Source organism: Anolis sagrei, chromosome 2 (genome assembly GCF_037176765.1).
Source record: "Anolis sagrei isolate rAnoSag1 chromosome 2, rAnoSag1.mat, whole genome shotgun sequence".
Taxonomy (NCBI): domain Eukaryota; kingdom Metazoa; phylum Chordata; class Lepidosauria; order Squamata; family Dactyloidae; genus Anolis; species Anolis sagrei.
Window position 1 is genome coordinate 283679854 of NC_090022.1, and position 15045 is coordinate 283694898.

Sequence of the window (15045 nt, forward strand, 5' to 3'; positions counted from 1 at the left end):
TATCACTACTGGAAGACATGTCACCTGTGCTGTGATCATTATTCACAATGAAGTATTTAATGAATATCCTAACAATAGGAGCATAGTGTCTAGATCTAGGGAAGTAATGCTACTCCTCTATTCCGCTTTGGTTAGACCATACCTGGAATATTGTGTCCAATTCTGGGCACCACAATTCAAGAGAGATATTGACAAGCTGGAATGTGTCCAGAGGAGGGCGACTAAAATGATCAAGGGTCTGGAGAACAAGCCCTATGAGGAGCGGCTTAAGGAGCTGGGCATGTTTAGAATGAAGAAGAGAAGGCTGAGAGGAGATATGATAGCCATGTATAAATATGTGAAAGGAAGCCACAGGGAGGAGGGAGCAAGCTTGTTTTCTGCTTCCTTAGAGACTAGGACACGGAACAATGGCTTCAAACTACAAGAGAGGAGATTCCATGTGAACATGAGGAAGAACTTCCTGACTGTGAGAGCCGTTCAGCAGTGGAACTTTCTGCCCCAGAGTGTGGTGGAGGCTCATTCTTTGGAAGCTTTTAAACAGAGGCTGGATGGCCATCTGTCAGGGGTGATTTGAATGCAATATTCCTGCTTCTTGGCAGAATGGGGTTGGACTGGATGGCCCATGAGGTCTCTTCCAACTCTTTGATTCTATGATTCTATCAATGAGCTTTCATTGCAAAATTGCAATATTTACTTCCTAGCAGGTTTTTGTAACTCTGGCGAAATTTATAATAGCAGACTTTCTGTGGTGATTCCAAACGTCCATATCTATTCTGTAACACAAAGCTAGGGAATGTTTTGACTCTGTGAGATGTATATTTACACAGTGTAGTCTGCCCTAGCAGCATGCAAAACTGTGAAATGCAAGTTTTATAAAGTTTTCCTACAATAGACAAAGGAAGGATATACTAGTGAAGAGAAGCATGTATTTTCACAGCAGCTTCTATTTTTGCATTCTAGACTTGGTTCACCCTTCGATGCGGTGTAAAATTACCTCAACTCTGCCAGCCAGAAGGGATATACAGATGCTTTATTAGCAGGGAACCTCAGAAACTAGAAAGAAGCCCAGATCAATACTCAGTCTCACACTAAATCTTCCTTCAGCTATATCCCTGAACACTAGCAACAGACATTTTCCAGCATTAAATGCATTCAAAAATGATTCATTTGTAGTATATTTACATTTCTGAACTTACAATGACAAGACATTTTTCCAAATATACCAACTATTTTTGATTAAGAGGCATTTGGTGAATTTCAAAGAAAGGAAGTAAAGTGCTGGTGGTTATTGTGGCATATTACTTACAAATGGAACAAGAGCTTACAGTAAGCAGTGTTTTTCAAGATGCATTTACATCTCTCTGCCTCTTCCATATGTTCTCTGTGGTACGAACAGATTAGGCTACAAAGCATGGTAAGACAGACTTTGAAATTAGATTTCTACTCATTCAGAGAACCACAAACCCTTTGAAGAATACTCTAAAATACATTTCACATATTGCTGACAGAAATTACTGTAAACCTGCTGAACCCCGGTAAGTAGCAAAATGAATTCCACAGCACACATAAGAAAGCCCTTTGCTCTTTCTACTCTTTGCATGGAACAAACTATGAAGACTTGGCAAATGAATGGAAGTAATTATACCATCGTACTTTCTCAAATTTAAGATCTTTAGATAAGTAATATTTGAAAAAATGATGTAAAGAACCCATCAAGACAAAAATCAAGAACTGCTGAAGTGTCCTTACACAAAATTTCATGCAAAATGTATTGGGAAGAGTTGGGAGAAACAGAAAAATTAGAACACAGATTATAGAAGTGAAGCAATCCTAGCATATAATTAGATACCACAAAGAACAGGTAAAAGGAAATTAAACTCAAATATGATCCACACCACAGTCTTTCTTCATTGATAAGAAAGGAAATCATAGCCTGGTTACTTATGGCATTTATTTGATTGAAGCATGTACTACATTTAGCTTCATAAGAATAGAATTAGATACTATTCAATCAATCAGTCAATCAATTAGACACTATTATCAAGGTACACATAAGCATCCAATCCAGCAAATAATAAAGTTAAGAATTTGCAGAGGAAGTTAAGCAATGATTTCTGTGCAGGTGTATTGTGTACTATGTATTGGTTTGCAATTATCCTGACATCTTAGCTAAAGAATCCATTTTGTTCAAGAAATTACAGCTTTAAAGCTGCAAAGAAAGAGGCTAAGGCTCTGGAATGAAAAAGAAATGTGCATGTCTCCATCCAGATTAAATTAAAAAGAATTATTCCTGCAACTCAAGAAAACATGCAATCCAATTGATTTCCTTATCAGGCAGTTGATAGGATTCATCTTGGAAGTGGGCAGTCATAAGCCTTGGGTATAAAAACGTGACATTTATTTTGGATTTTGTGCTAAAATACTCAAAATTTATATTTCAATGTAGCATCATTTAAGACTCAAAGGGTTTCCTTGGATTTTTCCATTCCACCATTCGCAAAAAACAAACAAACAAACAAACAAAAACAATAATTCTATTGTTTTGCTCACAGTTTGCAAATGTTAATTTTTTCACTACCAGAATCTCCCTTTAGTCCAAAAACATAATGTTTCCAAACTCTGGTTTTGGCCTCTTGATTTCAAATGTGTTAGCTCTTTAAGACCTAGTCAGTTCTTGTTCCTTTCTTTTTTGGTTTGGCACCTAATATATTATTGTTTCAGCTCTGTAAACAGACTGATTAATGTTCATCCTTCTACAAGCATTTTCTGTTCTATGGAGAAGCCCACCATGAGATGGGCCAGAAATTCCTCTTGTACTGCCCTACTAAACTGCCTTATTGCAGTGTAGCTTTTTTTCGGATTGTATGGCCATGTTCCAGAAGCATTCTCCCCTGACATTTCGCCTGCATCTACGGCAGGTATTCTCAGAGGTTGTGAGGGCAAAATGTCAGGAGAAAATGTAAAGAGAAAATGTAAAGAGAAAATGCTTCTGAGACATGGCCATAAAGCCTGAAAAACTTACAAAAACTAAGTGATTCCAGCCATGGAAGCCTTTGACTATACCATATAGCTCTTGTAAAATGCTCATCCCAGAACAAATAACACTTGAAAAGCTACTCAGACATTCTGTAGCCTATCCTTCTTGAGCTCTTGAGTCCAAGACAATTTTATCAAAAAGCTTATTGAGAACTGTATAATAAAAACTGTATAATAAAAAGTCTCATGCTAAACTGTATAATAAAAACTGTATAATAAAAAGTTTTGTGCTAAATGTAAATATTACTTTTGATGCAAAATTTTGGAATTCAACTGGCAAAATTCTCCATCTTAATCTGCATGAACAAATAGTATGTGTTGACTGCAGCATTCCTAATAAGACCCTACTCATTATCACCTCAAAGGCAATCAAAAGCCTAAGTATGATTAGATCTATCCACATTTTTGTTGTCCTCTGGGACTCAAAAAATTCTAAACAGCAGTCCCATTTCTGAATCTGGGACTAAGGATTCCTTGCTGTTGGGAGACACAGCCCAATTACATCTACAGGACCACATATTTTCCATTACTGCTTTAAGAATTTCAGCAGCAAAATGACTCTTCTTCTGCCCTAATTGTTACTGCTGAAATGAGTAACCTGGAATTGAACTTGTGTGAAACAATTATGAAGTGAAATCAGTTCTGGTTCACATAAAAATCACTAGCCTTAGAAATCTTTGATTCTAATTATATCTCTCTTGTCCTTGACTCTAATAATCTCAAGTTTTAAGTAAAAACAACCAATGAAATCCTGCAAGGCCAGGATCTCTAATATATTCTACCATTATCCAACAGAGATGACCATATTGCCTTTTAGTAGCTAATCCTGTCAACAAGAAGTTGTGATATAGTATCATAGCCTCTGCTTTTGACAATGTCAGTGACATTTGACCTTTTTTCCTATTATGTGGTCAGCTGTGCTGACCAAGAGGGGGGTAGGCTATTCTTACAGATACTGACTATAGTCTTAAGCCATACAGCTGCACAAATTTTGAAAGGTTAACAGTTATTAATAGTTATTCAAAAATATAAAACACATGCAGATTTTCCTATTGCTTACATTTTCAAGAGTCAACCATTTTTAAATAGAGGAAAAGGAAACACTATGCTAAGAGTGCTACCAGTTCATCTTTCAACAAAATGTATGAAACACACTTGATTCTCTTTGTCTGTAATTTTTCTTTTCTGGTATCCATACTGGAGACTGGAAGGCATCCTAGATTTTGTTTAATCAACCGCTACTCCACAGCATAAAATGATATAGCAAAAAAATAATTGCATGGTAGCACCATGTCCAATAAAAAGGAGATATTACTCAAAGAGTTTTTAAATGTGAGAGAATATCTATAGCTGAAATGGATTTATTGCATCATGTTGCTCTGTTGCATAAATGCTTTAACTGAATCTTACCTTTTTTCAATTGCCATCAAAATTTAAGTTCTTGGTAAGAGTTTCATTCTATATATGCTTACCAGAATGTTTAATATTTTAATTTATATAGGCTTCTAGTCCATAGATATAAACATAGTTTTACTAAAGTAAAAAATGCACAGAAATCTATATCGTGCTCGATCATGTCATAGAATGCAAAAGGAACCCTCCACAATCTGTAATTATACATATAACATTATTTTTAATTGTTTTTAATCATTTAAATGCAGAGACCCAAACTATACTTCAATTTCATCACACACCACCATATGTACATGTAGCGACAAATCAACCAGGAAACTGTAAAAACAATATAATTTAACAACTCTCTTCAAACCTGACATTTTCTGTGAAATCACTAGCTAAACATCTCAGAGTTTATCCAAAGTAGGTATAAAATATTTACCTGCAGAGACATCATCATCAGGCAAATCATGTTCTTCTTCTTGAACTTTGGTTTCGGCTCCCAATTGTTCAGGAGGAGCAGTCGTAGTCTGTATGGTTTCTTGGGTCACTCCCGCTGAAAGTCAAGCAAAAGAAAAAGTGTATTATTTTCACAAATAAATAGATAGATTAAGACAGATTTAAAAGCCTACAGAAATCCGGATTGCTGACTTTTGTCTACAAATCAGCCAATGTTGGCCCAATTCAGATATGTTTCCTGAGAACGCATCAGTGTAAAAGCCAAAGGATACTAAATGGAAAAAATTAGCCAATGGTAAATACACATGAAATTGGTTCGATAATTTAGTGCTCTAAAATAAACCATGTTCTTCATTATATTTGCACACTTTTAGAGATTTTGGAGGCTAGAAACAGGCAGTAACATCACTCCTAAATGCCTCTGCAGTTTGACCATGATGTTCTCGTCAGATTTAAAAGCTCACTCCAGGAAATAGTGAAGGATGAGCCAGTTTTCAAAAAGCTAAGAAGGGCCCAATTAAAGCCCCATCATAAGGATGAATCCCTTCTGTTATTGAGTTAGAAGCTTTTATCAGAATGACTAGATACTCTGTGCTCTGCTTCTTCCTCTCTCACACACCCCCTTACATCTACCTCTACCTTCTCAGAAGCCTCAGTGACACAATGACAAAAAGAAACCAGTTTTAAAACAAGCACAATACAAATCTCAAGAATTTTTGGAGACTTGCAAGGTTACATTAAACGCTATAGTCTTTCAAGATACTTGAGTCCAACAGAGGGAAGGAGACATCAGTGATCTAGAGCGACACAACACAGATGGAGCTGTCTAACACTCAACATAGCAGATGAATTTCAGCTATATCTAGACAACATCTGAAAGAGCAAAATGTATCCCTAACACAAGGAGCCACATGGTTGGTCTCCAACAGCTGCACCATGGTTTGTGCTCTCTATTTGTATGCAATTCTTCAGCTCTTCTTCCAAAGGTATGCCAAGACTACAACGACATTTAGCAAGAATTATGTTCTATGTTTTCTTAATTAATTTGCACACATACTGTACATGAAGAGATAATTTAATATTTATTATCAAATTATAGAGAAGAAAAAAGAGTAAAAGATTGCCATGAACAACATATTTCACAACCCTTTACAGTGCGTTTTAGGTATTTGCTGAGATTGATTCTAGGACACCCCCCCCCCCCCCCCGGTCATGAATACCAGAATCTGTAGGTGCTCACATTCTATTTTTTTACATCGGTACAGTAAGATGATGTTGTTGTTGTTTATTCATTCACTTGCTTCTGATTCTTCGTGACCTCATGGATTGGCCCACGCGAGCTCCTGTTGGCCGTCACCATCCCCAGTTCCTTCAAGGTCAAGCCAGTCACTTGAAGGATACCATCCATTCATCTTGCCCTTTGTCGTCCCCTCTTCCTTTTCCCTTCCTTTTTCCACAGCATCATTATCTTCTCCAAGCTTTCCTGTCTTCTCGTTATGTGCCCAAAGTACTTCATCTTTACCTCTAATATCCTTCCCTCCAGTGAACAGTCGGGCATTATTTCATGCAGTATGAACTGATTTGATCTTCTTCTGGTGCAAGGCACTCTCAGAATTTTCCTCCAACACCACAGTTCAAAAGTGTCTATCCTCCTTCACTCAGCCTTCCTTATGGCCAGCTCTCGCATCTATAGGTTACTACGGGAAATACCACTGCTTTAACCATGCGGACCTTCATTGCCAGTGTGATGTCTCTACTCTTCACCATGTTATCAAGATTGGTCCTGGCTCTCCTCCCAAGAAGTAAACATCTTCTGATTTCCAGGCTGCAGTCTGTGCCTGTAGTAATCTTCACCCCTAGAAATACAAAGTCTGTCACTGCCTCCATGTTTTCTTCCTCTATTTGCCAGTTATCAATCAGTCTGGTTGCCATGTTTATTAATGTTTCATTGCAACCTAACTTTTGCATTTTCTTCTTTCACCTTGGTTATAAGGCTCCTCAGCTCCTCCGTACTTTCAGCCATCAAAGTGGTATCATCTGCAAATCTAAGGTTAATGTTTCTTCCAGGAATTTTAACTTCAGCCTTGAATTCATCAAGCCCCGCATGCCACATGATGTGTTCTGTATACAAGTTGAATAGGTAGGGTGCCGTACTCATTTCCCAATTTAAACCAGTCTGTTCTGTGGTCTCTTCTTACTGTTGCTACTTGATCATTGTACAGATTCCTCAGGGGACAGACAAGGTGACTTGGTATCACCATACCACCAAGAACTTGCCACAATTTATTATGATCCACATAGTCAAAGGCTTTAGAATAGCCAATAAAACAGCAATAAATGTTTTTTTCTGAAACTCCCTACCTTCCTCCATTATCCAGCGGATAAAATGATGACCTTTATATAAAATTAGAAAATCATGGTTTACTTTTTATATTATTAAAAAATATTTTCAAACTGTGGATAGTGGAATCTGTGAATGCAGAATCCATGGATATGATTCAATCACTGAGATGAAGGAAAAATCTTGACATTAAATTATTGTATACATAAGGAATTTAATTCATCCGTTCTCTTTCTGCTCTACTGCTTTGTCTTCAATCACTTGTGATTTGGTAAGTGGTGAAGTACTCAGTTCATTACATTAATACCACAAATATACTACTTGCGTCAGTGATGGTACTTTTTGTGACCTGGTGCAACAAGCAAAGACATTTATTGGCTCCATTTAACTCATGACTGAAAAGGCTGTTCAAAAGCATGCAGCCCAAACAAAATTTACAACTGAAAAATATCAAGATACACACATTTCAACCCCCCGCATAATTCTCATTATGAATAATGATGGAATACGGAGAATTATTTCAAAACCACTAATTCCCCTTCTTCCACAAAAACATGGAATGAATGCATTTAAGCTCTTTCTTCTCTCTCAAATGTCAGATATACTTTAATAGACATAAAAGCCAAACAGAGTGGGACAATGCCATTAATGGACTGCTTTATAGCAAACACATCCCAAATTAGTAAATGCTAGTTGGGTGCCCGCAGACAGAAATATTTAGAAAGTATTGGCAGCTTTCACAAAAATCTCTACCACTTCTGTCTTACATTATCATTCAGAAGCAGCAGCATATTATTTATTATTTACAAAACAAATCAACTGTGAGATTTCATCTGAACCTCCATAAGGAAAAAATCATGAATAATAATAATAATAAGCCTTGAAGACAGCCTCAGACACCAAAACACAAAAAAAGAAAAGAAACCTGAGAATGTGAAAAACAGAAATAAATCAGATGGAGACAGGCTGTGAAATATGGCTTCTTTTTGGAAATAAAGTCAATGAACAAGAGCATGTATTACCAAGACAGGCCTCCTATTCCCCAACGCTTTTTAGATAACTGGTTCAGAATAATTCCAATTAATATGTTTGCTTTGCATATGAAATGTGGAGACTTATTTTATGTCTAAATATAGCAGATTGGAGGAAATAGTTTCAGAAGCATACTGGGGACAACTTATTATATTCTTGTGACCCAAACTAATGTTTTGCCTACATTGCTTTTACTTCTTTGAATAAGTGTGTTCTTATACATAATTTGGGAGCCCCAAGTGGTGTAGTAGGTTAAAGTGCTGAGCTGCTGAACTTGCTGACCGAAAGGTCATAGATTTGAATTCGGAGAGTGAGGTGAGCTCCCACTGTTAGCCCCAGCTTCTGCCAACCTAGCAGTTCAAAAACATACAAATGTGAGTAGATCAATAGGTACCACTCCGGTGGGAAGGTAATGCTCATGCAGGCCACGTGACCTTGGAAGTATCTTTGGACAATGCTGGCTCTTCGGCTTAGAAATGGAGATGAGCACCAAGCCCCAGAGTAGGACGCGACTGGACTTCAAGTCAGGGGATATTTGGAAAGTGGTGAAGTACTATGATTTGAGGAAAAAGAAGGGTCCATCCCACATTAACATTAGTAGAATTTATTCCCATTGCATCTAATCTGGGCAGGACAATTAGTAGGGCCTTCATGCTTGAGATATGATAATATAGGAAGACATCTGTTATGCCTAAACATTCCTCATCAAAGAAAACGCTATGATATCCATGGGGTTGCCATACGTCGACAGGCAATGCAAACACATATACACACTCTACTCCACCCTCAAGTCTATGGAGTCATGTGACTATTCGGATATGGGAATACATGTATATTAAATAGCAACAAGAGAGTGCAATATTGTCTGGTTGTAAAGGAAGTCAGAGAGGCTGCACTGCAGGATGAACTAATTGCAACCCTCATCTAAATCATAGGATCTCAGAACCGAATGCCCATTCAATGTCATGCAGATAAGTCATTTGTAGTTTAGTGACCACTCAATTAGGAAGATCAGGGCATGTTACCACCTCCTCTTTTTACATTCACACATGCACTGTGTGAATTTAACATTTCATGATCTATGCAATCAATGCCTTTGCTATTATCAATAAAGCACAGGGTGGTTTTTCTTTTTTAAAAAAGTCTTTGGCACATTCTTTTTTATGACGGACACATACTCAAAGTCAATATTAGTTGTGAATATATAGTTGTGAGCAAGACTGCAGTCTTAACTTGAAAGAAACTCATGCATAGGCACATAAAGAATTCATTATATTTCCTTATGGATTTACAGGTTCATTTCAAAGGTTCAAATTATTATGACAGCTCATTTGTATAATATTCCATATTCAATGAATTATTCAAGGAGGTTTGTTTTGTGTAGCTTCATAAGTATATTACAATAGCAGAAGCAATTGGGCACAACTGCTATCTGAATAAATAAGAATTTAACAATACGAGAGATGCACGGCTGTCTGAGTATTTCCAGACAGAAGGTTTAAATTTATTGGAAACAGATTTCTACAGTGACTGACCAGTACTGCCCCACATTCCCTGCAATCCTTATGACAGACAGACTGCCTGCCTCACATTAATTCACTTCACACTATTTCTATCGATCCACAGTCGGTTCCCTAGTCTCTTTGCACACATTGCCTGTCTGGCTGCCTACATCCACATCAGCACATATACACAAAGGCCACAGAAAGATAACCTTTTGCTTTCCATTAAAGACACAGTAGCCATTTTTTCTATCTGCAGTAGAATCAGACATATAAAATATACTAGAAATTCTATTGCCTGCTGGACAAATCGAGTGCTCAAGGATTTCAGTGTTATAGTCTAAAAAACAATCATTTTCACATTTTAAGAAAGCATGTTACTTTGACCAGAGAAGACATGTCTGTTTGTGTGGTTGGGGTGGGGAAAGAAAACCTGGAACAATAGATACATACAGCAAAGAAATCCTTTCAAAATGGCATTTCAATTTGAAGTATCAGCATTACATGGACCTGTTCGAGTTCCTCTTTGTAGCTATAATAAAACCAGCTTTTGCTAAGGTTCATAGTCAAGTGAGAATTTTAACATACTACCTAAACTCTAGATTTGTTTATATTTTTATGTTTTTAACTATATTTTATGTTTAAACAATATATTTATAGTTTTATGTACAAAGAAATATATAGATTAATATCTACATCTTAATCCTTGCATTTTTTTTTCTTTTTCCCAAATGGCCAGGGACAAAACTTTGACTATGGTGTAACAGTACTGATACACAGGCAAGCATACATATATGCATATCTATGCACCCCATAGATATGTGGTGGCGCAGTGGGTTAAAGCGCTGAGCTGCTGAGCTTGTTGACCGAAAGGTCGCAGGTTCAATTCCGGGGAGCGGCGTGAGCTTCTGCTGTCAGCCCTAGTTTCTGCCAACCTAGCAGTTCAAAAACATTGCAAATGTGAGTAGATCAATAGGTACCACTCCGGCGGGAAGGTAACGGCGCTCCATGCAGTCATGCCGGCCACATGACCTTAGAGTTGTCTGTGGACAATGCCGGCTCTTCGGCTTAGAAATGGAGATGAGCATCACCCCCCAGAGTCAGACATGACTGGACTTAATGTCAGGGGGCAACCTTTACCTTTTTATGCACCCCATATTGATCTTAGAATCATAGAATCATAGAGTTGGAAGAGACTTCATGGGCCATCCAGTCCAACCCGCTGCCAAGAAGCAGGAATATTGCATTCAAAGCACCCCTGACAGATGGCCATCCAGCCTCTGTTTAAAAGCTTCCAAAGAAGGAGCCTTTACCACACTCCGGGGCAGAGAGTTCCACTGCTGAACAGCTCTCACAGTCAGGAAGTTCTTCCTCATGTTCAGATGGAATCTCCTTTCTTGTAGTTTGAAGCCATTGTTCCATGTCCTAGTCTCCAGGGAAGCAGAAAACAAGCTTGCTCCCTCATCCCTGTGACTTCCTCTTACATATTTATACATGGCTATCATGTCTCCTCTCAGCCTTCACTTTTTCAGGCTAAACATGCCCAGCTCTTTAAGCCGCTCTTCATAGGGCTTGTTCTCCAGATCCCGGATCATTTTAGTCACCCTCCTCTGGACACATTCCAGTTTGTCAATAACTCTTGAATTCTGGTGCCCAGAATTGGACACAATATTCTAGGTGTGGTCTAACCAAAGCGGAATAGAGGGGTAGCATTACTTCCCTAGATCTAGACACTATGCTCCTATTGATGCAGGCCAAAATCCCATTGGCTTTTTTTGCCGCCACATCACATTGTTGGCTCATATTTAACTTGCTGTCCACAAGGACTCACACGTACTTTATAGGTAACAAACCAATAATTTTTTTTTTAAAAACCCCAGATTTTCATGTTCAGGTGTAGTGACACTAGAACACATCTCCCTCAAATCCTTACAGATTTATAGTATTGTTGATATAGCTTTGACATATGATCAGTGTTTTAAGAGCTAGCGCCAGAGTACAAGGCTTTAGATCAGTGGTTCTCAACCTGGCGTCCACAGATGTTTTTGGCCTACAACTCCCAGAAATCCCAGCCAGTTTACCAGCTGTTACGATTTCTGGGAGTTGAAGGCCAAAAACATCTGGGGACCCCAGGTTGAGAACCACTGCTTTAGATCCTCAAGGGAGCAGCATCTGTGTTTCGTGCTCTTGTCTGCTTTGGAAGATTGCTATCCATTTTGCTGTCTGCTTTGAGGAACTTTGGGTTTGATGATTTTGTGTGGTTTTAATTCCTGGTATGTTTGGCTTCATGAAGAGAGAGAGGGAAAGGGAGCAAGAGACAGGGAGGCTGAAATGAGCACAGTATGAAGAAAGTGATGATTTTGCCTCTTCACTTTGTGGTTTGTGCTTCCTTGTCACAACTCTGTGTTTCTACCATTTTAAAGTTGATTTTTTTTTATTGTTCCATGTGAATGTGCAGGTTTTACCTTGCTGTTAGACTGTTCAACACACATTTTGTTGCCTCAAATGTGCTTCCTTGTCATAACTGTGTGCTTCTACCAATGTGCCACAACTTGATGCTTCTATCATTTTAAAGCTGATCTTTCTTTTTATTGTTCCATGTGAAGGTGCAGGTTTTACCTTGCTGTTGCACAGCCCAACAAACGTTTTGATGCTTCAAATGTGCTTCCTTGCTACAACTTTCTGCTTATACCAATTTAAAGTTGATCCTTCTTTTTTATTATTCCATCTGAATATGCATTTATACATTATTTGTTATTTATAAAGTACATTTTCTTATTTAAAAACACATAACTAAAATGGCGGTGGATGGAATGGATTAATAGCATTTCAATGGAAAGGTTTGCTTTGAGACAAGAGTGATTTGAGTTAAGAGCACTGTCGCAGAACACATTAAACTCTTAACTCAAGATACCACTGTACCTGAACACTAGTTACTTGACCTCTGAAACACTAGTTACTTGATCCTCTGACAAGGATATATCTTACCAGACCAGATCACACCTTGGCTTTCAATCAAAGCAATTTTTATCCGAAAATAATTACAATGAAAAGAGGAGGAACCTTCAGTTCCAAAGCCAATGCTGTTTGGTTATTCTATATGCCCTGCTTATTACAGGAACACTTGGGGAGGATTTGGGATTGCATTTCTGTAAGAGCTCATCTGGTCCTGCTGTTTTATATTTCACCTAAAGTCATAATCCTCTCACTATGCCACCACAGCAGGCTGCATGAGAAGTTAAAGAGGAATGTATAAAATTATACACAAACTGTATTTCTGAAGGGTATGGTTTGAAGTGTTTCACAGACTAAAAGCACTGTTCATTTGTCTATATGTAATTTTATACAGTATCACTCACTCAACAGCAATATATTCAAACAGTAGAAAGCAAGTCTTCACCAGAGTCAAAACAATGACTGGATTCCTTCCCATACAGAAGTTGCAATAATAGATGAGGTTGTCAAACAATAAAAGGTAAGATTCCAAATAAATATCAAGTCGTAGTAGTAGAAGTAGTAAAAAAATCTCTGCAGAACCAAAGCCTATTGGACAGCTCCCTACTGAAATCAAGCTAGACTTTCTTTTACAGCAATACTTTTCTAGCTGATGGACATTGTCCCTTCTAAAATGGCATGGATTTCCACATCTCTCAATATTTCTGCATATTACCAGATCAATGTGTGGTTTTGTACTGATTTTCATTATTTTACACTTATTATTTAACCCTAACCCTAACCCTCCTACTATCCTGTGAATCCATCAGCACATATATCATCAATGATAGCTTAGCCCCTGATCATGACTGCCCAGCCCTAATTTACTGGTAAAGTTTATCCAGCACTTTACCTCCAGTCCCAGCCCTATAGTCTGCATTTTACCCAAGTCCTTGGCATGCCTTCTCTAATCCGATTATGCCCACAATACTCTAGTTACTGATGGCTGAGGTTGGTTTTGATACATTCTATGCTGTTCTTATACATTGCTGGTTTTAATTGTTTTAATATAGATTGTTTATATATTATTAAGCTTTTACATTGAGTTTTAGTATGTAAATTTTTTTAATGCTGGGCTTGGTTCCCATGTAAGCCGCCCTGAGTCCCCTTGGGGAGATGCTGAAAGGATATAAAAATAAAGTTGTTGTTGTTGTTGTTGTTGTTGTTGTTAGAAGCACAACAAGATCAGTACACAGCAAACGATCACTATGCTGATTGTTGTATTGGATCACACGTCGGACACTTCCCAAGTGTATAGGACTATGTGATGTATAGGCGAATCATGCATGCAGATACCAGTAGGGTGGCCTTTGCAGCTGACAGATGGTAATTCTATCAAAACCAATTGTGTTTAAGTGCAGTCCAAGATCTTTAGGCACCGCACTCAGTGTGCCAATCACCACTGGGAACACCTTGACTGGCTTGTGCCAGAGTCTTTGTAGTTCGATCTTTAAATCCTCGTATCATGTCAGCTTTTCCAGTTGTTTCTCCCTTCTTCTTCTTCTTCTTCTTCTTCCTCTTCCTCTTCCTCCTCTTCTTACTGTTGAAGGCTTTCATGGCCGGAATCACTGGGTTGTTGTAGGTTTTTCCGGGTTATATGGCCATGTTTTAGAGGCATTTTCTCCTGACGTTTCGCCTGCATCTATGGCAAGCATCCTCACTACCTCTGAGGATGCTTGCCATAGATGCAGGCGAAACATCAGGAGAAAATGCCTCTAGAACATGGCCATATAACCCAGAAAAACCTACAACAACCCATTATTATTATTATTATTATTATTATTATTATTATTACTAGAAACACAACAAGATGAGTCCACAGATCACTTTGCTAGCTCTTGTATTGGATCACCCGTCGGACACTTTCCAAGTGTCTAGGACTGTATGATGTATCGGCAAATCATGCGGGCAGATCCCAGTAGGGTGGCCTTTTGCAGCTGACAGATGGTAATTTTGTCAGCACCAATTGTGTTTAAGTGCAGGCCAAGATCGTTAGGCACTGCACCCACTGGGACCACCTATTATTATTATTATTATTATTATTATTATTATTATTATTATTATTATTTCAGACTAAACCAATTGCAATACATGCTTCCGGTTTATATCTTATATTGCCCTAAGGACCTATCACGGAATCTTAGACTTAGAAGACACCACAAGGGTCATCCAATACACACAGAAATACACAAAACCTATGAAAGAATTTCTAAATACATTAATAATTATAACATAATGTACAAATATTTTGCCATGTGATGCCTTCCAGCTCTTACAAAATGCATT

The 15045-nt window shown here is 38.0% G+C and overlaps 1 protein-coding gene across 7 annotated transcripts in view; it reads right to left on the reverse strand.

Moving 5' to 3' along the window:
• WDR7 (WD repeat domain 7) overlaps nucleotides 1-15045 on the reverse strand; it is a 231527-nt gene that overhangs the window by 142600 nt on the left and 73882 nt on the right. For all 7 annotated transcript variants that reach the window (XM_060761305.2, XM_060761309.2, XM_060761304.2 and 4 more), the window contains one exon: nucleotides 4874-4987. In XM_060761305.2, coding sequence (XP_060617288.2) covers nucleotides 4874-4987 — 114 coding nt within the window. The remainder of the gene's footprint in view (nucleotides 1-4873; nucleotides 4988-15045) is intronic.